This window comes from Doryrhamphus excisus, linkage group LG6 (assembly GCF_037039965.1).
Source record: "Doryrhamphus excisus strain RoL-2023G ecotype Guam linkage group LG6, RoL_Dexc_Guam_v1.1, whole genome shotgun sequence".
Classification (NCBI taxonomy): Eukaryota; Metazoa; Chordata; class Actinopteri; order Syngnathiformes; family Syngnathidae; genus Doryrhamphus; species Doryrhamphus excisus.
In genome coordinates, this window is record NC_136362.1 from 20,357,488 (window position 1) to 20,382,888 (window position 25,401).

The 25,401-nt window shown below is 41.0% G+C and overlaps 2 protein-coding genes across 2 annotated transcripts; one reads left to right on the forward strand and one right to left on the reverse strand.

Annotated features, from left to right (window-relative positions):
- On the forward strand, positions 1-11,325 carry acsl3b (acyl-CoA synthetase long chain family member 3b). Its single transcript, XM_058068385.2, has 15 exons — positions 1-239; positions 1,595-2,068; positions 2,972-3,149; positions 3,782-3,891; positions 3,987-4,125; positions 4,707-4,857; positions 6,466-6,589; positions 6,681-6,752; positions 6,825-6,964; positions 7,171-7,343; positions 7,414-7,488; positions 7,559-7,750; positions 7,914-8,028; positions 8,977-9,134; positions 9,209-11,325. The coding sequence occupies exons 2-15, from the start codon at positions 1,718-1,720 to the stop codon at positions 9,364-9,366; spliced, it is 2,136 nt and encodes a 711-aa protein (XP_057924368.2). The 5' UTR covers positions 1-239; positions 1,595-1,717; the 3' UTR covers positions 9,367-11,325.
- Positions 11,326-15,980: 4,655 nt separating this feature from the next.
- LOC144898574 (uncharacterized) lies at positions 15,981-24,980 on the reverse strand. The gene is made up of 3 exons (XM_078791005.1): positions 24,886-24,980; positions 24,679-24,755; positions 15,981-16,736 (listed from the first exon to the last, which is right to left on the reverse strand). The coding sequence occupies exons 1-3, from the start codon at positions 24,970-24,972 to the stop codon at positions 16,547-16,549; spliced, it is 354 nt and encodes a 117-aa protein (XP_078647131.1). The 5' UTR covers positions 24,973-24,980; the 3' UTR covers positions 15,981-16,546.
- Positions 24,981-25,401: the final 421 nt, after the last annotated feature.

Here is a 25,401-nt window from a genome sequence, read left to right on the forward strand (position 1 = left end):
CAAGCCGCGCAATGGTCCGACGTCACCCGTTCACTTCCGGGCTGGTAAACGCTACCCGGGTGACACGAAAATGAACCATTTTACCCAATTTTATACTCTTTTGTAAAATACTTGAAATATTAACTTGAAACACAAACACACAGCGCTTTTAGACGTTGCCAAAATAATGTCAGCGCTTTGTTTTGACGGGTAACAATACCTGATACGATCCGGCAAGAAGCGCAGGCATAGCGGCTGAGGTGAGAATGTATTGAAAGCTTTGCAGATGTTGAGCTGATTGTTAGCAATCGGGATGCTAACGCGCGCGGCATACCGTATTTATGCTAATTGCTCTGCCAAAATGCAACCAACAGTCCCATAAAGAGGTGGTTTAATTATGAGCAGTTAACATATTTGTATCGCATCAGCAGCTACAGTGAATGTGATCGTAAATCGATAAACATTAGCTTCCCCTTTGGCTAGCGTGTATGCAAGCTGCGTGCTAACTGCTCGCATGGAGTCCTGCAGCTTTCAAGCTATGATAATGTAGCCTCAGGCTACGTTTGTTGTCGACGTAGCAACTAATGAATGAAAACGGTGCTGTAACACATTCTTCAATATTATCAAACGTTTCAAATGTGTGCAAATGGCTTATCTGTTGTGTGACGTGCTCTTCAAGTGTCACCCGTCGCTCTCAAGGCCAAAGTAATCAATATATGATCAACACGACTTAATTTCCGGTAGCCTAGTGGAGCATTGGTTAGCTTTGCTAAGTTGTAGAAGACAGAGTGGAAGAACGTCTTATATTTGCCTCGACTAGATCTTCTGTATAACACCTCCCTTTCAATCAAAAAATGTTTTTTCTGGACTATTAAATAACTCAAAACTACTACCTAAACATAATTTCCCTTTGAAATAGCTTAAGATACTTTGTAGATTAGAAAAGTGATTATTTGCCTCCGCTGAAATCACACTTTGAAAGCTCCCAATTTGGACTGTTTATCAAAATATTGTAATGTTCAGAGACATATACTTGTTTGCAGTAATAGCTGCCACATAAGAATTATAGAGCGCTATTTAGTTTGGATTTGTTGCGTTGGCCCAACCCTTTTCATTGTGCAGTGTGAGATTCTTCTCCACATTCTTACTAGCCTGCTATAGGACATCTTCCATGTGATGTTTGAACCTCGGGACGAGTTGCTACCTTTTCTTCAGTTTGCATTGCACTAAAGCGTTATTAGGTGCAATAATAAGTACGGTATAGCAAGTAGTTTTACTTAGCATTTTAATTGTTAATTGTCAAGGGCCTATCTATTGTTTAAAAAGCATTTAAACAAACAGAGTGTTGGTTTTGTACCAAAGTCTAACATTTATTAGATCTCAAATATTAGTTTTGTTGCCGCTGACCACCCAAAAATGTTTGTTCTCTATATGGTCTGTGCAGCTGTGCACCAGATCTGCCAAGATAAGAATTGCTGACAGAGAAAATGAGCTAAGAATAGGCCAAGATGGCTGTAGAGGATTCTATTACCATTGTCTGCAGGATCATATTTGCTGTTGTTCAGTTTTGCTGAGGCAGGCTGTGTTTTCTAAGCTTCATGTTTCTGTGTTGCAGGTCTGGTTGAATCGCTGCAGAAAGCAACCACAGCCTCCAACCTTCAGCCGCAGCTGCAAGACATATTTTTGACGGAAATATTCTAGTCATCTTCTGCAGTGACTTTTTTTTTCCTCAGGAGAGATGAAATTAAAGGAGGACATCAACCCCCTGCTACTACAGGTCTTCCGCTCAGTGGTCTGGGTCTACTCAGTGATCACCTTCATACCCTGGTATTTCTTCTCCGGGGCCGGTTCCAACCTGGAGCGGGCACGCCGCATCAAAGCGCGGTCAGTTAGTGGGCATCCAGCCGGGCCGTACAGAGCCATCAACAGCCATGAGAACCTGGTGGCATGGCTGCATCCTGGGGTGGATACCCTGGATAAAATGTTTGAGTATGCTGTTAAGAAGTTTCCCCAGAGGGACTGTCTGGGCACCAGGGAGGTGCTGAGCGAGGAGGATGAGCTCCAACCCAATGGGAAAGTCTTTAAGAAGGTGAGCATGAAGCTACATACTATGGAACCTTACAAGTCCAAACATACTTCATTCCATGGGGGCAACAGTTGACAACTGTTCCTATGAATTTTTGTCATACTACTAAACTGTACATTTAACATTCTTAACTGTCATACAAGTGTAGAAATATGTCTGATCAACAACAATAATTACCATTTGATGATCAAGATGGGTGTGTCGCGGTCATGCATTGCACTTTTTGTTCTCCAGTGTGTTAACTGCTATAAAATAACACTAACAAATGAGTTCTATAGTCACTATAGTGAGCAGCATAGGACACAGACGTCTGTGCCACCTCCTACAATGCAATAAACTCCATTTCCAGCTCTATGGTTATCATCACACTTTCAGAGTTAAGATGCTCACTGATCTGAAGTCTTGCACAATGAATGGTTTGACCGCTATGTTTTTGTATGGCATGTATTCACCATACATTTTGTCACCGTAATTCATATTTGCTAAGGATTTCCAACTTTTATATGCAATTGAATTTAACTAGAAGTCCAGGATGTACCCCACCTTTCGCCAGAGCCTAATGAGGATAAACATCATAGAAAATCGATGGAGGGTTTATAAGTGCTACAACAGAAGCAGTTTTGGGCAGCCATGCTGTTGGTGCAATATCTGTAAGAGCCTGTGGGTGGCACAATTTCACTAGCTCAAACTTCACTTACCTTCCACATGAGATGAATGCCTGCAATGATTCAATATATAAATGTAGAGAAATGCACATACAGTAATTACATCAGCTTTGCTATGCTTCAACTTTAAATGACTTGTTAACCATTATTCACCCTAAACAAAATATTATGATGACATCAGACTACCTAGTCGTGATACACACTCCAGCACCAAGCTAAAGCGCATTTGCTTTATGTGTAGGTCATTCTCGGGAACTATAACTGGCTGTCATATGAGGAGACCTACCAGGCTGCCAGGACATTCGGAAGTGGGCTCGCATCTCTCGGCCAGAGGCCCAAGTGCAAGATCGCCATCTTCTGTGAGACCAGAGCTGAGTGGATTGTGGCAGCTCAGGCCTGCTTCATGTACAATTTCCAACGTGAGTGACACCACGAAAGAGATGTACAGTCGTCTCTCATCAAAAATACATTCATTAATAAATCTTCCAGTTTTGTTTTTTATGCATATCAAAGCAAATGTAACATTTTTGCCTAAATTAAGCATTAATCCATTATTCATTCACTCCTTGATCACATACTGGTGGCGGTAAGTTACATCTGTAGTCACAGCTGCCCTGAGATAGTCGCACCTATGGCTTCTCCAACCACCATCATACATTAAACTGAAAAATGAACTAAAATAAATATATAAGGCATTCAGAAGTCTCATCCAGAGACGGTGTGAATTACAGGTAGTATTCTATACTGGTCCCATCATTTACAGCAAGACACGCAAGCATGTACGTTTTAAATGGCCGCTTTACGAGTGTATGAGTGTAAAGGTGACTATAGGGGTGTTATTTCATGTGTAGAGGGCTTCAATAATGGTAATAATGATAATTTAAGGTGGTAAACAAGTTTTCTATGCTCTTAACTACGAAAATATTTCATTAATAAATAACCAAATTCACTTATCACAGGTGTGGAACACATCAACCGTTATAAAAGAGGAAATACTATATTTCAACTCTGGATGTTAAATGACTCACTTTGTTTTCTTTTTACTTGACAGTCGTCACACTGTATGCCACACTTGGACCCACGGCCATCGCCCATGGTCTGAACGAGACAGAGGTCACACACATCATCACTAGTAAAGATCTGCTGCAGGGCCGTCTCAAGGTACCTGAATGAAGCTGAATATAAAGCAGTGTAGATGCAATCAATCCCTATTTTTTTTTTTTATTCGTAACTTTGTCCCTGTCCACTCCTACCAGGCAATTCTGTGTGATGTTCCGAGGCTGCGGTACGTCATTGTGGTTGATAAGAAACTGTCCAGTTGGCAGGACATCCCCAGAGGCATCACGGTTCACAGCATGGATGCTGTGAGAGAGATGGGATCCAAGCCTGAAAACTGTGAGTGTTTGCGCAACCGGATTAAAAAGGTTTCTAATTTTGCCAGCGTACTGGAAGTACACTCCGGCTTAAAGCTGATGTGGAATTGGAGTGATGGGAAGCACAAAAAAACATGTTGCATCTGAATTATTCATTCATTGATTTTCTACCGCTTATCCTCACAAGTGTCGCGGGGGTGCTGGAGCCTATCCCAGCTGTCTTCGGGCGAGAGGCGGGGTACACCCTGGACTGGTGGCCAGCCAATCACAGGGCACATATAGACAAACAACCATTCACACTCACATTCATACCTATGGACAATTTGGAGTCACCAATTAACCTAGCATGTTTTTGGAATGTGGGAGGAAACCGGAGTACCCGGAGAAAACCCACGCATGCACGAGGAGAACATGCAAACACAGAGATGGCCATAGGTGGAATTGAACTCGGTTCTTTGCGCTAACCACGAGACCACTGTGCAGCCCGCCTCTGAATTAATGAAGGGAAAATTGAAGTGGAAGAAATGGCTTCCTGTCACATGTAAACACACCCCCACCTGTGGTCAGCTGTTGTCTAACCTTCATCTGCCATCCCATCCGCAGTAGCAACAGACTGCAGACAACCACAGTCCTCAGACATTGCCGTCATCATGTACACCAGCGGCTCCACGGGCATCCCCAAGGGTGTGATGATCTCCCACGGCAACATCATTGCTGGCATCACCGGGATGGCGGAGCGAATCCCCAACCTCAAGTATGCATACACTAAATTGACCAAACTCCTCTGAGACTTTCCTCTACTCAGTTTATGCTGAAGCTTCACTGCCTAGTGCTCTGATCTACAAGGTAAACCCTAATGACTCTGAGTCACACTATTAAATGTGCTAAAACAAGTGAAAAGACAAAAGTATTGACATACAAGAAATGAAAATAGGCTCAGGCCTCTATTAGGGGCATGGTGATCTTGGGCCCCCTTTGGAGGAATCACATGATTACAGCGGCCCTGTGGCAGGCATCCAAAACTTAGAAAACCCTTCTTTCAAATGGTTATTGACGTAGTCTTTTGTCTAAATAGCGGGCAACACAAGTGAGTATACCTCAAGTAAATACACGTGTGTCCAAAAGAGGCACCAATTTCAAGTCTGCTGTTAACTGAAAAGCGCTGTACATTAGAGCAGTGATTTTCAACCACTGTGCCGCGGCACACTAGTGTACCTTGAGAAACCGTCAGGTGTGCCGTGAGGAATTATCCAATATCACTTTTTATAATTAACATTTATTAATCATCATTTGCAAATATGATGTCAATATCCATTATGTCAATAGTATACATGGACCCAAATATTTCAATTCACTTTGGTTTATTTGCTCAAACAGAAAGAATTGAACAGGGATGGAATATTCCTTTCCCCAATCCAATTCAGGTATCTTGTACCCGTTCAATCGGAAAGTTGTCGGATTGCGTTCTTCTTCCTGGTGTTTTTCTTCTTCTGTTGTTTATTGGCAGTTGGCAAGCAGCTTTCGTATGCATTAGCGCCATCTGTGAAACAGAATCTAAACCCTTCTATACGCCATTCACAAGTGCAGTTTTATTAAAAAAGAAAATATATATCTATATAAAACATGTCCTGAGTTGAATTATAAAATATTAGCAAGATTGAATTTGATCTTTTCCTGTTTAAATTGATCCCGCCTGCGTTCTTTCAGCGCATGCTCAGATATGACGTAACACGCAGATCCAGACGTTCTTCACTTTTAAAAATGGAGGCCAGCAATCGGCACTGCACTAAGCAAAGTTTGTTTTTGATTCAAACTAAATTTCAAGACTGGACAGACGAAAAACTGGCAATACGGAGTTATTCCAACAAGTGAAAGAAAAACTTGGGGAAGCCGGTATCACGTGATGTTGATGTTTACGTTTTACTGGGCATGCCCTATTGACTATTCTGTTGGATTTTCACGGCGCATGTAGACGAGAGATTGGAATATTCCTTTCTATGGATACCATTGTTTCCAGAAAGGTCATTGGGAAAGAGAAAAAGTGGTGATGTAAAAACGTGGCTACTGTGGAGTGTCTGTGGTGTAAAGACTGGCAGAGCAATGTAATATTGGTCCGTGTGGCAACACCTACCTTGTTCCTCCCATAGACTTATTGATGCACGTGTGAGGCCGTGGTGACATTTTGGAACATTTTTGGTTAGTGGTGTGCCACAAGATTTTTCCAATGTAAAAAACGTGCCGAGGCTCAAAAAGGTTGAAAATCACTGCATTAGAGTAGAGGCCACCATTTGCTAAAAGTCAACAAGTGTCATACTCTGTGCAAAGTGTGGAAACTAAACAGCTGTTGTGAATGTGTTGGCAGCGAAACAGACACCTACATTGGCTACCTGCCGTTGGCTCACGTTTTAGAGCTCAGTGCAGAGCTTGTGTGCATCTCTCACGGCTGTCGCATCGGCTATTCCTCCCCTCAGACTCTTGCCGACCAGGTCAGTGGCCACCGCCTGCAAACAGATGAGCAGATTTTGCTGTTTGATGGTACATTCACAATCATGGGACATTAATGTTTCCTTGTTGCAGTCCACCAAAATAAAAAAGGGCAGTAAAGGGGACACCAGTGTGTTACGACCTACGCTCATGGCTGCTGTACCAGTGAGTCCTTAAACAACATTTGTGGTCTGTAAAGTGTTACATTTAATTAATAGCCTTTTTTATCATCTGCAGGAAATAATGGACCGTATTTATAAGAACGTGATGACGAAGGTGGAGGGTATGAGCAAATTCCAGAAGACGCTCTTTGTGCTGGCGTACAACTACAAGATGGAGCAGATCTCCAAGGGCTATAGCACGCCTCTTTGTGACAGGTGATGCAACACAAGAAATAGAAGCAAGCTTATTATTCTCAAATAAGTCAAGAATAGTAAATTAGTTTCTTCTAAAAGTACAATTCATTTGATTGTGTGTATGCATAATCTATTATCTATTTTCCCATATAAAGCTTAGCTGCATGCACTGAACACACTGAATATCCATAAAATGAAGACTGAAATACATTCTTTTCTTGTTTTAGTCTGGTGTTCAAGCGGGTTCGTGCACTGCTGGGCGGCAACACACGAGTGCTTCTCTCTGGCGGAGCTCCACTGTCGGCTGCCACGCAGCGCTTCATGAACATCTGTCTGTGCTGCCCTGTGGGGCAAGGCTACGGTCTGACAGAAACCTGTGGAGCAGGAACCATCAGCGAGGGTGAGGGCAAAAACACCTTTTTGGCAGTGAGTGATGTCATTTATAGCTCTTTAACGCTGAGGTGTTACAGTTTGGGACTACAGCACCGGACGAGTCGGAGCGCCTTTGGTTTGCTCAGAGATCATGCTGAAAGATTGGGAAGAGGGTGAGTCTAGAATAGAGTCCATGCGTGACAGGTCATCTGGTTTTGACGGTGCAGCCTTGTGCATCCATAGGCGGCTACTACAGCACAGACAAGCCCAACCCACGTGGTGAAATCTTGATTGGCGGGCCCAACGTGACAATGGGTTACTATAAAAACGAAGCCAAGAACTGCGAGGACTTTTTTGTGGACGCGAAAGGCCAACGGTGGTTCTGCACTGGGGACATTGGAGAGTTCCACTCCGATGGATGCCTCAAGATTATCGGTGAGAAACGACAGTATGTTGTGGATGGTCAGCATCTCTGTTGGATGAAGTTTCACGTTTTTTTTTATAACACAAATATTTTTTTTACATTCCTTCGTACTGTCTCAGCATACTATATACTCATATTACTACTATTCCTATTAACAATGTTTGTCTTCCTTAGATCGCAAAAAGGACCTGGTGAAACTGCAGGCCGGCGAGTATGTCTCTCTAGGAAAAGTCGAGGCCGTTCTGAAGAACTGCTCGCTCATAGACAACATCTGTGCCTATGCTAACAGGTAAAGTCGATCCAAGAAAGACTACTATTCAGGGCTCGACAATAACGATGTACCGATGGCCCGGGGCAAGTTAAAACAAAATTGGGGCGAGAGTTTTTTTAAAAGCGGTTCTTGTTGGGTGTTGGTAAAACACGGACTGCGTAAATCCGGTGGTAATTTGCAAACCAATCCTTGCAAATCTTGAAATGGACCAATCAGAATCCTTTATTTAGACCGCGGTCCGCGTTTGACCCACACCCGTTCTTGTTGGCGATCAACCAATCAGCGATGGTTTGACTAGGAAAACATCTATCATGGCGTCCCTGCCAACATGGTCTAATTCTTCAACAACTTGTGAAGGAAAACAGCAAAAAGTGATGAACCAGTGCCTCCTAAACAAGTATTTTATTAGCGGCAGCAAATCAAATGATGGCACAGGTGAGTGAATCACATTGCTGTGACAATTTGAAGTGGTCACAATGAAACACCACCGATTAGATCCAATACCAAGTGCTGATTTTGCACAAGCTACAAAATCTAGCGCTTCCATTTCTCTGTGGATTTTTCTCACCTTTGCTTCACAAATTATTGTTTGACCATTGAGCATTTTTTTCTGGATTAAAAACACTTTACTAGTACACAAATGTGTGTATTCAATAATGTTTCATTGTGGTGCACAGCTTATAAAAGTCTCTTGACAATCCAGATTTCCATGCAATGTCATGATCTATGTAGGAAAACAACCACAATAATTGATAATCATTTCATTTTTATTTGAGATTCTCATGTGATGCCACAAAAATGAGATGATATCATTATGGCAGTCTTTTCATTTTACATGGGGCAAGTTCGGGCAAGTAGTTCTCACCTTAAGGATTCCCAATGGGCAAGTCATTTTGGTTTTTAATGTAGAGCCCTGCTATTACTGTGCCGATGTTTTTAGTGACTTTCTCTGTGTGTTGTTTGTAGCGATCAGTCCTACGTGATCAGCTTCGTGGTACCCAACCAGAAACAGCTCCTGGCGCTGGCAGAGCGGATGCAGGTGCGAGGCACATGGGAGGAGATCTGCAACAACCCCGTGATGGAGAAGGAAGTCCTCCGCGTCATCACAGAGGCTGCTATTTCATGTAAGGCGTTCACTTATCTTACACTCACTCTGGCATGTCATGGTGGCTCAACTTCCACGCTCTCCATCGCACAGCAAAATTGGAGCGATTCGAGATCCCCATGAAAGTCCGTCTGAGCGCCGAGCCTTGGACACCAGAGACTGGCCTGGTCACCGATGCATTCAAACTAAAACGCAAGGAGCTCAAAACGCACTACCAAGAAGACATTGAGAGGATGTATGGAGGAAAATAGCACACACAATAAACACCAAGTATATCTGAGGTTGCTGGAAGGACCTGGAGGGGAAGCATTATGATTAAAATACAGTCAACATTCACACGGACACACAAAACAACCCCACCTGCTCTGCTTTCCAGTGGCCAGCAATGATCAATACATAGAGAAATCCAGCCTCATTGTCCCTTCTACCTTCCACCCAACCAGTGACTCACACACCAAGTCCACTCCTATCAATGTGCTGAGCTCTGAGTCGCCATGGCGACCAGGGCCTAATACGAACTTCTGCATGAAGTGAAATCAAATGTGAGGTTTATACGTACGTGGATCGGCGTCAGCCGCACTCCTCTGCTCCCTGGAACCGCCCCCCCGCTGGTACAACCTAAAAACTCAATAGGCGAACAAACGGTGGCGCATGAGTGCTGCCTTATACCGGGATCCCTCCTGTGCTTTAAAAAGCTCAATCTGGGTTTCTTTGTTTTTTTATTAATGCTCCATGATTGGAATCGCCAATATGCAAGTTTCAAGGTTCTTGTTCAATATTGGCCTGATTGTGATCATATATGAATGATCTATTTTATTAATTAATAGGGCAGATTGTAAAACATCAGAAGGATCTTTTGTAATGAGTAACGTTCAGGCTGGTATATGGGGATTGCTTGTTGTTTTTTTCTGTGTTCCTTGGTTGCTTCTTATTCTCTTTTTTTGTATGAGGAAAGTGTTACAAAGCCATGAGAGATTGATCGTGTAATGTTTTTTTTTTTATTAATTTAATTATATTCGTATTTTTTTTATTCACCATTTTCTGCTTTTGTGTTTTGTATTTTTCCTCCCCTAAATGACTAAGACACTCCACTAAAAGATCAAATGCCAGGGCTGGATAGTTGACGCTTGTCCCAAAGTTTGTTTACTTGAGTGTCTGTTTACTGATTGGTCTTCGGCCTCCTCAGTTGTGGTCTCAGGCTTTGTGGCGTTAGGTTGGTTTTGTTTTTTGTTTTTTTACACCTTTTGTCTCCAATTTGCGCTGATCTCCAATCTGAGGAGCTGAAGTTGCGTCTTGTTGGTTGGTTGGTATATTTAAAAAGTTGCCCTACCTCATGTTGATCATTTTGTTCCTCCCATCAAATTTACTGTTACCTCCCATTGGCGAGTTACATACTATGGTTCTGTCATCATGATACGGTTGTGGTTACTACTTACTACGTTATCTTCTTGTCATGATTTGCCCGCCATTCCTTTACTCTTGAATATAGCACGTTTGTCTCCCATCAGACTTCCCATGTTACCTTCCGTTTGTCATGAGCACCCTGACAGGTTGCAGTTGTGCGCTTTGTTGGAATGCAACTCATATACAAGCTTATGGTCGTCTGGTTATCATACACAATGTTGGGGTTTATGTAAACAATAAATGACCTAAGCGCTGAATGGCTTTCTCTAAGGAAACCGAGTTAGTTTGCCTTTCCTTTTTTTTGCCTCACAGTTACTTTTTTTTGTACAACAACTCCATATTTTACTTCTTCTCAGGCTTACATATGTTTTTTTTACTTGTGAATATAAAATACAAACAAATGTGCAATATTTATACACAAATTTTAAACATTATTTAGGAAGGTAACAAAACTTTTTTTCAAAGCCAGTTTTCTAGCGGTGTAATAGAGCGACATACGAGATGGAGGATGGTAGAGCGACACTGTAGGCTTGTGTGACGGTCGTGCTAACTCGTGTTGTATTTTAGGGTGGAAAGTAGCGATGGACTGAATTGAATAAGAAGTCTATTTGTCTATTGTGGATGTTTTGAAGTAGTTGAAAGTTAGATGGTGTGTGCTACTCGGCTGCAACCAGTAGAGGTCCTACATACAGCCACTCTACTTTCACTCACTACAACACTGGCATGGAAACAGGAGTTCAAAACATTTGGAAATAAGTAAAATTAATAAAATTGAATGCTCGTATTTTACAGATTGCCAGTAACAGGTTTGTGTGTGTGAAAGTGTATATAAAACGGTTCTGCCGATTTCATATTTAAAGTCATGTACATTCATAACTACTGTAGCTTTGTGGTGATAATAATGAGCATATTTTTCTGTATGGGGACACTTTTTTTTTTTTTTCTTACTCCCACCCCTCCCAATCTATTCTGTTCAGACGTCAGCACTCCTCTCCTCCCATTGCTGCCTGGAATGCAAATTCTGCTTGTAGATATTTAGCATGTTATTTTTTTTTACCATACTGCCGAGAGGTCCGTAGCTTACTGTGCTGTTTTGCTGCTCTTCCTCTGCCTGACTCAAAGCGGCTTGTTGCCTTCTGACACACGTGAGCTCGTATTCCAGGGCTCCTACGAATGTGACATCACAAATCCAGCCCCATTCCTCACAATTATTTTTTACAGTGGAATGTCAATTACTGGAGAGGGATTTGTCCAAGTTTTTTTTCTGTGTATATTCAATAATATCTTGATTACTTTTTTTTCTTTGTGTGTGGGGGGGAGCAGAGAGGGGCCCTTCCAGTTGGCGACAAGAAAGTGTCTCTTTCCTTATCTCTTTGTGATTTGGCCTTGAAAATGATGTAATGAAATAAAAAGGTTTGTGTTGTAACGGCAGTGTCATGCGCTCTTTTGTGTGTGTCGTGTGAGGCATCTTGATTACAGTCACCCTGAGACTAGTGTTGCTATAGCAACCAAGCCATCGGGTGAATATCTGTGTTTGCGAGAATGTATTTTGTGTGTGTCGACGCTAATGGAACATGTCGTTCTAGGAGCTCTTGAGTCAGAGCTAATGAGATGATTCTTTTACTGTTGGTTGCTTTTCCTTGAGTATTATTCAAGATGCCAATTTAGGAATACACTTTTTAAGTGGGAAGGACAATTTGTCCCCTTTCTGATTTCATATTTTTTTGTATGTTTTTCTAAACAAAAATTAAGGTTTTAAATTAAACTTTTTATTATTAAGGGAGAAAAAACCTAAATGGGCAGCACGGCGGTCGAGTGGTTAGCACGCAGACCTCACATCTAGGAGACTAGGGTTCAATTCCACCCTCGGCCATCTCTGTGTGGAGTTTGCATGTTCTCCCCGTGCATGCGTGGGTTTTCCCCCGGGTACTCCGGTTTCCTCCCACATTCCAAAAACATGCTAGGTTAATTGGTGACTCCAAATTGTCCATAGGTATGAATGTGAGTGTGAATGGTTGTTTGTCTATATGTGCCCTGTGATTGGCTGGCCACCAGTCCAGGGTGTACCCCGCCTCTCACCCTTGTGAGGAAAAAGCGGTAGAAAAGGAATGAATGAAAAGAGAAATAAATAAACAGTGCTGAGGTCACCTCTGCTGCCCGGTTTTATCATCACTCGTTACCCCCCTAATCCCCCATCATCCCTTTCTGTGTTGTTTGTTGCGATGGACCACACCTTTACCACGGTGCCCCAGATGTAATTATTGTTTCCTCCAGCTGATACCCACCTCTGTGATGGCGCTATCCTTGGGTAAACTTCAACATGGGCTCACAGTGGAGCGTGCGCACAGAGAACCTCTGAGTCATAAGTAAACAGGAAGAGGGAGGGAGAGCAGAGTTGGACTCGTTAAATTAGCAGGACAGCAAACAGAGAGACTGCGTTCATATAATATGGAAGATGTTTCCTGTAGCTCTTGGTGCAGTGGTTGGCTTTGTGGTGCAGCGAGAGGAACATTACATCTCAGTCACAGGAGAGGAGAGCTTAAAGGAGAGGTCTCAAACTCAATTTACCTGGGGGACACTGGAGCTCGGGTCTGGGCTAGGCTGGGCTGCATCAGGTTTTCCAAAAAAAAAAAAAAAAACGCATTTATTAAAAATAGAAAAATGAATAAACTTTGCTTTGGTTCTGATTTTCTGCAAGAAAAGCATAAATAAAGGTAAAACATTCCACTGTTCTCAAATATCTTAATTTTTATTTTTCTACACAAAATAAGATCAAGAATAAAGAAAATCAATCAATCAGTAATAAATAAATATAATAATAATAATAAAAGGGCAAATAATAAAAACTTAAGAAACCACATATAGTTGGTGGGTAGACAAATGATTTTTTTCAGATTAAAATGAACAAAGCATTATTAGAGCCCTGTAGACATGACAAAACACGACTATAGTCACATTTATACTCTTTTTATTTACAACATATTGCGCAACTGCAGGGTCTTGAGACACATGCTAACTCGCAGAGTTACTTACCACTTCCACACAGATAGGGAGGATAACTATTAACAGTTATTTAACCTTTAACATGAACATGAATCAAACGTAATAATTTTTTCTGGGTACATGATACCATACAGCATCCATATCAAACTTGCGCGGGCCGCACTAACATTAAACTTTCATATCAAGGCGGGGGCCTCAAACTAGTGTCCTGCGGGCCACATTTGGCCCGCGGGCCGCATGTTTGAGACCCCTGGCTTAAAGGAACCTTTAATTGTGAACAAAATATACACAGAGCCTCATCTTTGGCTCTGCACACCATCTGCCATGTTGTCAACAAAGACAAGAAGGCTAAATTAACACGAGTGTTGTGTTGTCAGTAACACGGCAAGTAAATAGCAGAGTGCATTGTGGGTGCTGAAAGTTTCATTCCTCAAAATCTGAAAATAGCTCAGCCTTTTTTTTTTCAAACTATCCCAATGGAACTGTTACCCGAAGTTAAATTGTACCTTCGTACACGCCATCCACGTTTATCATTCAACAAAGTGAAATACTCATCATTGTTATTGCTTTGATTGACATTTCTAACTTTCAATTCAAGCACATTGGAGATCATTTTTGTGTCTCTGCTGAAAGAATTTGATCCCATCAAATACTAGTGAACTAAATGCAGAGATTCTCAACTGGCAGATCTGTAATCTAATGACCCGATGTCAGTAAATGCACCTTGCATTTACTGTGTCTGTGCTAGTCGTCTTGGTCAAGCTTGAGCAGGAGGGGATGGATAAGAAGGAGGGGTTGGACATCAAGTGAGCTGCAGATACAGTAGTGTGCAAAAGTGTTTGCCCCCCTTCCTGATTTATTTTTCTTTTGCCTGTTCGTCACACTTAAATGTTTGAGATCATCAAACTAATTTTAATATTTGTCATTGACAACACAACTGAACTCAAAATGCAGTTTTCACATTTTTTATTATTAAGGGAGGAAAAAAAATCCAGCCCAGTGTGAAAAAGTGATTGCCCCTCCGTTGCCCCCATACCCCAGAAGGAAAGTGATTGAGATCTAAAGGTTAGAAACCCATTTGTAAAGCTTTGGGACTCCATCAAACCACAGTGAGAGCCATTATCCAAAAACGGTGAGAACATGGAACAGTGGTGGATCTTCCTAGGAGTGGCCGTCCAACCACAATTACCTCAGGGGTGCAGCAGCGACTCATCCAAGAGGTCACAAAAGACCCCACCATAAGAAAGACACTGGGCAAAAATGGCCTGCATGGCAGAGTTCCGCGACGAAAACCACTGCTGAACAAAAAAAACATTAAGGCGAGACAAAAAGTTGAACCTTCTGGAAGGTGTGTGACCCATTACATCTGATATTTCTGAATCTGATTTCAGAAAAAGACCACCATACAGTAAAATATGGTGGTGGTAGTGTGATGGTCTGGGGCTGTTTTTGGTGCTTCAGGAACTAGTAGAATTCTGCTGTCTACCAGGAAATCCTGAAGGAGAATGTCTGGCCATCTGTTGGTGACCTCAAACCGAAACCAACTTGGGTTCTGCAGCAGGACAATGATCCAAAACACACCAGCAAGTCCACCTCTGAATGGCTGAAGAAAAACCAAATGAAGACTTTGGAGTGGCCTAGTCAAAGTCCTGACCTGAATCCTCTTGAGATGCTGTGGCATGACCTTAAAAAGACTCAAAACCCTCCAATGTGGCTGAATGACAACAATTCTGCAAAACTCCTCTTGTAAGAGACTCATTGCAAGTTATCACAAATGCTTGATTGCATTTGATGCTGCTAAAGGTGACACAACCAATTAGCTTTAGGGGCCATTTAGGTTTTTTCATTCATTCATTTTCTACCATTTTTTCCTCATGAGGGTCGAGGGGGTGCTGGAGCCTATCCCAGCTGTCTTTGTGTGAGAGGCGGGGTACACCCTGGACTGGTGGCCAGCCAATCACAGGGCACATATAGACAAACAACCATTCACACTCACATTCATACCTATGGACAATTTGGAGTGGCCAATTAACCTAGCATGTTTTTGGAATGTGGGAGGAAACCGGAGTACCCGGAGAAAACCCACGCATGCACGGGGAGAACATGCAAACTCCACACAGAGATGGCCGAGGGTGGAATTGAACCCTGGTCTCCTAGCTGCAAGGTCTGCGTGCTAACCACTAGGACACCGTGTCGCCCTTTTCTCTTTATAAAACCTTTTTAAAGGTTTCAAAGATTTTTAAAAGATTGAATTCAAGTAAAAACATAAAATTAAAAGTTCTGGTAATCTGACATGTTTTGTCTGAGGACCTCAAGTGTGAGTTTTTGTTTACAAAATGATGCATGAAAATCAATGTTGCTGCTAATCCAGTGTTCTTCCTACGAACTGGATGAACCACCACAAATAGAGTTGGCAATACTTGTTTAATCCTGATCATAAACCCATTATAATGGGGCTGTCTGTGAATGTAGAGATGAGACAATACACAGGATTGGGTCTATGAGAACGAGATGGGATTTTAACATTTAAAAACCTTTTGGTTAATTGGCGACTCCAAATGCCGCTGGGATAGGCTCCAGCACGATCCTCGTGAGGATAAGCGGTATGAATGAGTAAAATGCTAATATTCAGACTAGTCTGTCAAGGAAATGTAGTCAAATGCCTATCCCTGCATCTTATATTACAGTACATAATATAAAATAACACTGCAATATTAGCCAACATTGTTTGATTGGGTTCTGTTGGATTCTACCCACCCCAAATGTTGTGTTCCCTAAAAAAGAAATATCTATGTAATTACATTTCCATGTTATTGTCATTTTTGTGTTGACTTTGGAATGCATCAAAATGACCTTTCGCTAATGCCGGGCCAACATGGGGGGTGAAAAAACGTGCGAGGTGTTGAGCCAAAATGTGAGCGAGCGTGATGATGGCGAGCCAAAGAGAAAGAGAGGAGGGGCTGGGAGGAGGGGGACAAGTGATACGTCTGGGCGATGACTCACCCATGCTGGGTATTTATAGCATCACTGAAGCAGGAGGGTGGGTGCCTGGAAGGTGGAGGACTGCGTCATCACACGGCCAACAGGGAGTGGCGGGCGGAGGCAGATGAGAGTGCAAGCGGGGAGGCGAGTGGAGGAGCTTATGGGCCAAAGCAGCAGAGTGGAAGATGTGGGCGGGGATGAATGAAGATCTGTTGAAGGATGAGAGGATGAACTGCAGAGAAGGAGAAGGCGTGACACAACTAGAAGTACACCATTTAGGAGTAAAAAGTCACTTTAAAAAGACCAAAATGAAGGACATACTGCAGGTGGATAAAATCATTCCCATAATAACCAAATGTATCCTTACATTTTGGATTATTGATTGATGGTCGCTTGGTGGGACATTGTTTCCCATCCCACCAACCAGCCTGTTTCGCTAATGACGTCAGTGAATGCGTCACACTCCCCCCCACCCCTCGACATCCTCCTCCCTTCATAGACTATAACATAATGAGTGCGTGTGTACGTCTGCATGCAACAGCATGGATTTGAAAAGGGATGAACAGCACAGCACCAAGGAGAGCTCCCACCCACATCCACACCAGCGAGTGTGAAAACGAAGGAAGCGTGTGGATGCTACAATTTAAGAAAATAGATGCACGGCACCCGAGTGGTTAGCGCGCAGACCTCACAGCTAGGACACCAGGGTTCAATTCCACCCTCGGCCATCTCTGTGTGGAATTTGCATGTTCTCCCCGTGCATGCGTGGGTTTTCTCCGGGTACTCCGGTTTCCTCCCACATTCCAAAAACATGCTAGGTTAATTGGCCACAGGTATGAATGTGAGTGTGAATGGTTGTTTGTCTATATGTGCCCTGTGATTGGCTGGCCACTAGTCCAGGATGTACCCCGCCTCCAGCACCCCCACGACCCTTGTGAGCGGTAGAAACCGCTTATCATATAGACACATTTAGACAAACAACCATTCACACTCACATTCATACCTATGGACAATTTGGAGTGGCCAATTAACCTAGCATGTTTTTGGAATGTGGGAGGAAACCGGAGTACCTGGAGAAAACCCACGCATGCACGAAGGGAACATGTAAACACAGAGATGACCGAGGGTGGAATCAAACTCAGGTCCCCTAGCTGTGTAGCAATGTAAACATACTATCAACAAGTAAAACAGGTTAGTCGTGAAATTGACAAGTCAGTTAAATAAATGCCGGCAACTATACAATTTAAAAAGTTGCACATTTGTATGTGGCACAAACATCAGTATAAGTAAAGTGCAAAGTATGCCGGCAACTATACAATTCGAAAAGTTGCACATTTGTATGTGGCACAAACATCAGTATAAGTAAAGTGCAAGGTATGCCGGCAACTATACAATTCGAAATGTTGCACATTTGTATGTGGCACAAACATCAGTATAAGTAAAGTGCAAAGTATGCCGGCAACTATACAATTCGAAATGTTGCACATTTGTATGTGGTACAAACATCAGTATAAGTAAAGTGCAAAGTATGCCGGCAACTATACAATTCGAAATGTTGCACATTTGTATGTGGCACAAACATCAGTATAAGTAAAGTGCAAAGTATGCCGGCAACTATACAATTCGAAATGTTGCACATTTGTATGTGGTACAAACATCAGTATAAGTAAAGTGCAAAGTATGCCGGCAACTATACAATTCGAAATGTTGCACATTTGTATGTGGCACAAACATCAGTATAAGTAAAGTGCAAAGTATGCCGGCAACTATACAATTCGAAAAGTTGCACATTTGTATGTGGCACAAACATCAGTATAAGTAAAGTGCAAAGTATGCCGGCAACTATACAATTCGAAATGTTGCACATTTGTATGTGGCACAAACATCAGTATAAGTAAAGTGCAAAGTATGCCGGCAACTATACAATTTGAAAAGTTGCACATTTGTATGTGGCACAAACATCAGTATAAGTAAAGTGCAAAGTATGAAACTCTGCACCAATACAACAAGGGAAACCATTCCATCATGAGCTAAATGTTTGGCTATTTGTTAGCTGGTTGGTTCATAGAGGATGGAATAAGACAAAGACTGTACCGTTTTTTGTAAAACAGTTCTACCACAACACAAGCTAAATTGTTAGCTTCTTAATTGTGACAAATATAGACATTTCTTTGTTAATTATGCTCTCTTATTTGTCATGTATGCTAGCCACTGTGGTGGTGGTCTATTTTTTGGTTGAAAAAAAAATAATTTTTAGCCGGTGACAGCAGCTTGTGTATATTTGGCAAATAAAAATGGTCATTAGCGGTGAAAAGAATAGAGTCTCAGCTTGTCTCATTAATGCAGAAATATTTCACCCACCCCTTCCCTCGTTGCCGTCTTGGTGTGTGTGACATTACATGGACATGTGGCCTTTTCAAAACAGGAGCCGCCTGCAAAGTCTCACGCTACACCTTCATCCCTTTTCATCTCCTCAAATAGTTCTCTCCTCTAATTTGCTCCAAACATTCTTGAATTCTCAATTCTACCTTCTGACGGCCAAGACGACACATTGTCTCTTTGCACACTAATTAGTGCGTCAGAAAAGTAAACGACTTGGAGAGAATGTACCTGATGGAGGAAGGGCGAGAAACAAGAGGTGGAGGCGATTGAAAGGCTATGAGGCGGCGTCACCATGGAGACGTGGGATGAAAAGAAGACGTGCCATGACAACGGGTGTGCCGTTCTCTCCCCTGCTCTCCGTCTATCTATGATGGCTTGGCGGTGATGAAAATGAGGATGAAAACAAACAAATGAGCACCGCTCAGTTTTTCTTGTCACAATGAATCATTTATTATTCCAAAAGGATTCCAAATTTGGACTGGTTGAGTCATAGGTCCTTGAAGCACACAATGGAGAACAAAGAAAAAAAAATTCTGACTGGATGACGATCAACTGGATTTTAAAGGTCCTCTATCATGAGTGAAGAAAACAGGCTTTTATGTTTTATGTTATGCTTTCTGTTAAAACAGTAATAAGTGTCTGTTTATGAGCACCAAATGTGAAAGCCCTCAACTGAGAGAAGAGGAGGCACTAGCTTTTTCAGGTTTTCATGACATCATGAAGAAATAACCCTCTTCCTCATGGAGATGTAAAAAAAAAAATTTTTTTTAAATCAGGCTTCACTATGCTCATACATATATATATATATATATATATATATATATATATATACATACATACATACATAGAGTATATATAGTATATATATGAGCATAGTGAAGCTATATTTATATTGTGATTTATGTAATTATATATTTATATATATTTATATTGTAAAATATATTGTAAAAGTTTTTAAAATATATTGTAAAAAGTTGTTATATAATATATATATATATTGTAATTAAAAAAGTTGTAAAAGTATATTGTGAAAAGTTGTTATGTATTACAATGTATATATATATATATATATATATATATATATATATATATGAGCGTAGTGAAGCTATATTTATATTGTAATTTATGTAATTATATATTTATATGTATTTATATTGTAAAATATGTTGTAAAAGTTTTAAAAATATATTGTAAAAAGTTGTTATATAATATATATATATATATTGTAATAAAAAAAGTTGTAAAAGTATATTGTGAAAAGTTGTTATGTATTACAATGTATATATATATATATGAGCGTAGTGAAGCTATATTTATATTGTAATATAAAAAGTTGTAAAAGTTTATTGTAAAAAGTTGTTATATATTACAATTTATATATATATAAATAACAATATAATATATATGTATAGTATATATGAGCGTAGTGAAGGTATATTTATATTGTAATTTATTGTAATTATATATATTTTTTATTTTTTATTATTTTAGTTTTAAAAATATATTGTAAAAAGTTGTTGTATATTACAATGTATATATATATATATAACAATATATAATATATACAGTATATATATGAGCATAGTGAAGCTATATTTATATTGTAATTTATTGTAATTATATATTTATATAGTAATATAAAAAAGTTGTAAAATATATTGTAAAAAGTTGTTATATATTACAATATATATATATATAGTAATATAAAAAAGTTGTAAAAGTATATTGTAAAAAGTTGTTATATTTTACAATGTATAAATATATATATATAACAATATATAAATATATATATATATAAAACAATTTTTTACCCAACCAAATGTACCAAAAATGTTAATTTTATTTTGTTTTGTAGTTTTGTATATAATTCCGTTACTATTTCTACTCCATGCTACCAAAATGGCATAATTTTTTTCATATTACATATTGGGCTGGAGTTTGAATTTGAACAATTCCGGTTACGATTCTGATTATCGTTTTGATTGCGATTCCTTTCAGGAGTAGGCTGATAGATGTCTTACGGTGCAGAATAGACCTAATAGAGTTCCTACTAACCTGCAGGGAGGAAGTTGATGGTTTGATTTAGAATATTTCACTTTTTAAGAAAAAACTCTCTTCAATGCAATAGTAATTTATTGACGGCCCCTTGCATGTGAGTGGGAACGACATAGCAACAGCAGCGTCACTGTTGCTTTGGAGCCATACAGAATATCCAACTGCCAACGTGAAATTAACAATGACAAAGATGAATATATGCAAAATGAAAAACTAACTTCACCATGGTAAACAAGTAAGGGGAATGGAGTAACACTTAACAAGTCATCTGGTCAACTTGCTGGCTAAAGCTAGCATTAAAATACACAGCATTGTGTTAGCTGGATATTTGCATTGGCCACCTTATTCAGAGTATAAAGAATCATTTGTTTGCTGCTTCAATGTTTGCATAGGATGGACGTAATTTATAGTTTTGCTTACATGATTGGTTGGAAAAAGTCAGGCGTAGCCGTCAAAAATGGGGTGGAAAGTTAGGTACGGCAATCATAAACGGGGCACCCTCCGTAAACCCAGTGGTGTTTCAATGGATGAACACAAACCTGCTGCATCTTCTTGTTTGGTGTTACGTCGCTGGCCAATCACCGAATGTAGGCACTGGATGTTTTTTAAGAGTTCCTGATTCCCTACCAGGATTAGGGACTGTGACCAAGTACAGCGGAGTGTGCGTGCCAGGAGGCGGGCCTTGGTTGTTTTTCACGTTTAGCGCGAAATCCAAAGAAATACAGCTGAATGGGTGCAGATTCTGGAAGAACTAGAAAGCTTTCTGTGCTGGTTAGCACATTTGTAGCTGCTCTATAGTCTTGGTTGTTTTTCGCGTTTAGCACGAAATCCAAAGAAATACAGCTGAATAGGTGCAGATTCTGGAAGAACTGGAAAGCTTTCTGTGCTGGTTAGCATTTGTAGCTACTCTATAGTCTTGGTTGTTTTTGGCGTTTAGCACGAAATCCAAAGAAATACAACTGAATAGTTGCAGATTCTGGAGGAACTAAAAAGCTTTCTGTGCTGGTTAGCATTTGTAGCTGCTCTATAGTCTTGGTTGTTTTTGGCGTTTAGCACGAAATCCAAAGAAATACAGCTGAATGGGTGCAGATTCTGGAAGAACTAGAAAGCTTTCTGTGCTGGTTAGCACATTTGTAGCTGCTCTATAGTCTTGGTTGTTTTTGGCGTTTAGCACAAAATCCAAAGAAATACAACTGAATAGGTGCAGATTCTGGAAGAACTAGAAATCTTTCTGTGCTGGTTAGCATTTGGAGCTGCTCTATAGTCTTGGTTGTTTTTCGCATTTAGCACAAAATCCAAAGAAATACAACTGAATAGGTGCAGATTCTGGAAGAACTAGAAAGCTTCCTAGAAAGCTGCTCTATAGTCTTGGTTGTTTTTCGCGTTCAGCACGAAATCCAAAGAAATACAACTGAATAGGTGCAGATTCTGGAAGAACTAGAAAGCTTCCTAGAAAGCTGCTCTATAGTCTTGGTTGTTTTTCGCGTTCAGCACAAAATCCAAAGAAATACAGCTGAATAGGTGCAGATTCTACTAGAACTAGAAAGCTTTCTGTGCTGGTTAGCATTTGTAGCTGCTCTGTAGTCCACAATTCAATACAAAAGGGTCGAAATTGCAGCACCGAGGCTAGATTTTGACCAATGTACTATTGTGGGACCTATGATGCTTATTTAAAATTGTTGAAAAATACTTCAATATGAGACCTTTTACAAATCAACAAATCTGCAATTTTTTACACGACTTTGTGTGTCTGTTAAAGGACTGTGGGCAGAATTTGAAGATGAATTCACATACCTCATAAAAAATGGCAGACAGGGGGTCTGAGAGGGCTGTTGTAATTACTAGTTACATTACATAGTAATTACTATGTTTTTAATACGACCCCGACTTCCACTGCGATAGTTTTACTTTCAGTATTTTGAGAGCCTCACCAAATTATGGCCACTATCACTGCACTCCCTGGCCCAAGTTCAATTTAGTATGATTTCTAGGTATTTAGACAGGTCAAACACCAGTCTAATGCCAGTCTGCCAGTCAAAAAATGATTCGGCATTAGGGACCGAGCTCATTTTCAGTTAGGTATTTCCATTGGTCATTTTGACTAAGGGTGACTTCTGTTTCAACCTACATGGAACGTCATCATGTTTAACGACAGCTCATTAGAGACCCCTCAAAGGACTCATTTTCTTCCAGTTCCTCTTCAACCATTTTGAATTTTTAATCTCTTGACCAGTCATCAAGAACCCCCACAACCCCCTTTGGGAACAAATATATTAAAGCAGAGAAATGTGCCACACAAAATATGAGTATCCTGCAGTGAATAATAACAAATAGTATTGCCGTCAGAAAAAGGCTTGAGAAAAGATCCTTATATTATTACTGTCACTTACGCTTCCCAATCCCCCCCCAGTCACCAGCAAAGCATAAGGGACCACTTTCTTCTTTTGCATGCCTGATTCAGTGTTACGCATATTCAAGCAATCTGCTAATGGGCACACAAGAGAAGCAGTGAATAACAGCAGTGTTGGCTGGGGATTGGAGGGATGTGATGTCACAGCTGGGGTGATGCTGTGGGATTAGATGACACTTTTTATGAAAACACACACTCACTCTCCTCTTTTTGTCAGTGATTCTTCCTCTTCCATTCCCTGGGCCATTTGAAGCCCGTGGGCTCTTTTTTCATCGGGCATTGGCACATTAAAAATACTATTAAACAAGAAACTGAAGTAATTTTCACAAATGCTTTGAATAAAGTCATAATATTAAAATACATAAGTTGTTTTACAAGACCTAAGTTCAATCCCACCCTCAGCCATCTCTGTGTGGAGTTTGCCTGTTCTTACTTTGCACTTTACTTATACTGATGTTTGTGCCACATACAAATGTGCAACTTTTCAAATTTGTATAGTTGCCGGCATTTATTTAACTGGCTTGCAATTTATAATGACTAACCTGTTTTACTTGTTGATAGTGTGTTTACATTGCCACACAGCTAAGAGACCTGAGTTCGATTCCACCCTCGGCCATATCTGTGTTTACATGTTCCCCCCGTGCATGCGTGGGTTTTCTCCGGGTACTCCGGTTTCCTCCCACATTCCAAAAACATGCTAGGTTAATTAGCGACTTCAAATTGTCCATAGGTATGAATGTGAGTGTGAATGGTTGTTTGTCTATATGTGCCCTGTGATTGGCTGGCCACCAGTCCAGGGTGTACCCCGCCTCTCACCCAAAGGCAGCTGGGATAGGCTCCAGCACCCCCGCGACCCTCGTGAGAATAAGCGGTTGTTGTTGTTGTTAGCATATACGTACATATGGATGTGTTTACAAAATGAAAATCAAAGTCCCCCACCCGCATCCTTTGATTTTCCAGTATGAGGCCCTCGTTGGGAAGAGTTTGGACACCCCTGCACTACACTCTGGGTCTGGCTTGGGCACGCGTGACACTTAAAGTCTGCTTCATTTGACTATTGTGAGCATTCCAATCCGGAATCAAGCATGGTACGCTTCTCTCTGGCCCAAGGTATGAGCCTGGGCCAATTGTCACGCAGAAGCACACATACAGTCTCCCCCACTGATGCTAAGATTTACCATAATGGAAACAGAATTAAGGAATTGATTGCACCTCCTGCCAGTTATCTATGAAAGACCATGATTACTTGAGGATTTAGCAAACGTGGTCTTAATGAAGACTGCAAAGAGAAATAACATGGTAACATTCTGGATAAGCGTATACTTACAACGTTGTAGAATCAACTGGAGAAAAGAAGAGCTTTTTCCCTTTGGTTTCAGCCTCCATAAAGAGCAGCCCGTTGAACTACAACAGAGATTGTGACACATGAGGCCATTCAGACGTTACAATTGGACCAAGGATGTGTACGTCTAAGGTGTCCCAATACTTTTGTGTGTTTGGTGATACAGTGGGAAAGGTCTTTTTTTATTCCCACCTGTGTGACCCCCCCTTGGTGGGAGCCACGCTGTGTCCTCTTTATCTTGCCACTCGTGGCGGTGTGTAACACCGACTGCCCCCCCATCCAGTCGCTCAGTGGAGGGTGTTTATCACTGGCTGGGTGGGTGGGTGGGCGATCTCAGGGAAGAGGAAGAAGCAGGGAAGAGGAGGGGGAGGAGGAGCTGCTGAACTGCGACAGAGCCTGTGAGTCATGCTGGAGGGTTTAACTCCTGAGGTGCCATGGAGAAGAGACAGTGAATGAGTTATGATAAATAATGTGCAGGTTTAACCAAGTACAGGAAGGTACAGTGGCTTTAAAGGCCAGTCATTCGTCCTGTGGGGTAGATTGGTGACGATATGACTCCAATTATTGATTTAGACACACACATTTATCTAACAGTGGCTTTTCTTTCAAATATAAAGGCAAAAACATATCCTGCACAAGTCGCTCATTGATCGTGTGACGCCAATATGCTCTCGTAGCGGATCAATAACTCTCACTGAGCTGTGCCGT

What these genes read in the sequence shown, in the direction of transcription:
- LOC144898574 (XM_078791005.1), bottom strand. Translation starts at nt 24,972, where the DNA reads ATGGGGGGGCAGTCGGTGTTACACACCGCCACGAGTGGCAAGATAAAG. An exon ending in ACCAAGGGGGGGTCACACAG is followed by an intron (nt 24,756 to 24,885) that starts GTGGGAATAAAA and finishes TCTCTGTTGTAG; the next exon opens with TTCAACGGGCTGCTCTTTAT. An exon ending in CCAGTTGATTCTACAACGTT is followed by an intron (nt 16,737 to 24,678) that starts GTAAGTATACGC and finishes CCTTCTCTGCAG; the next exon opens with TTCATCCTCTCATCCTTCAA.
- acsl3b (XM_058068385.2), top strand. Translation starts at nt 1,718, where the DNA reads ATGAAATTAAAGGAGGACATCAACCCCCTGCTACTACAGGTCTTCCGC. An exon ending in ATGGGAAAGTCTTTAAGAAG is followed by an intron (nt 2,069 to 2,971) that starts GTGAGCATGAAG and finishes CTTTATGTGTAG; the next exon opens with GTCATTCTCGGGAACTATAA. An exon ending in CTCAGACTCTTGCCGACCAG is followed by an intron (nt 6,590 to 6,680) that starts GTCAGTGGCCAC and finishes TCCTTGTTGCAG; the next exon opens with TCCACCAAAATAAAAAAGGG.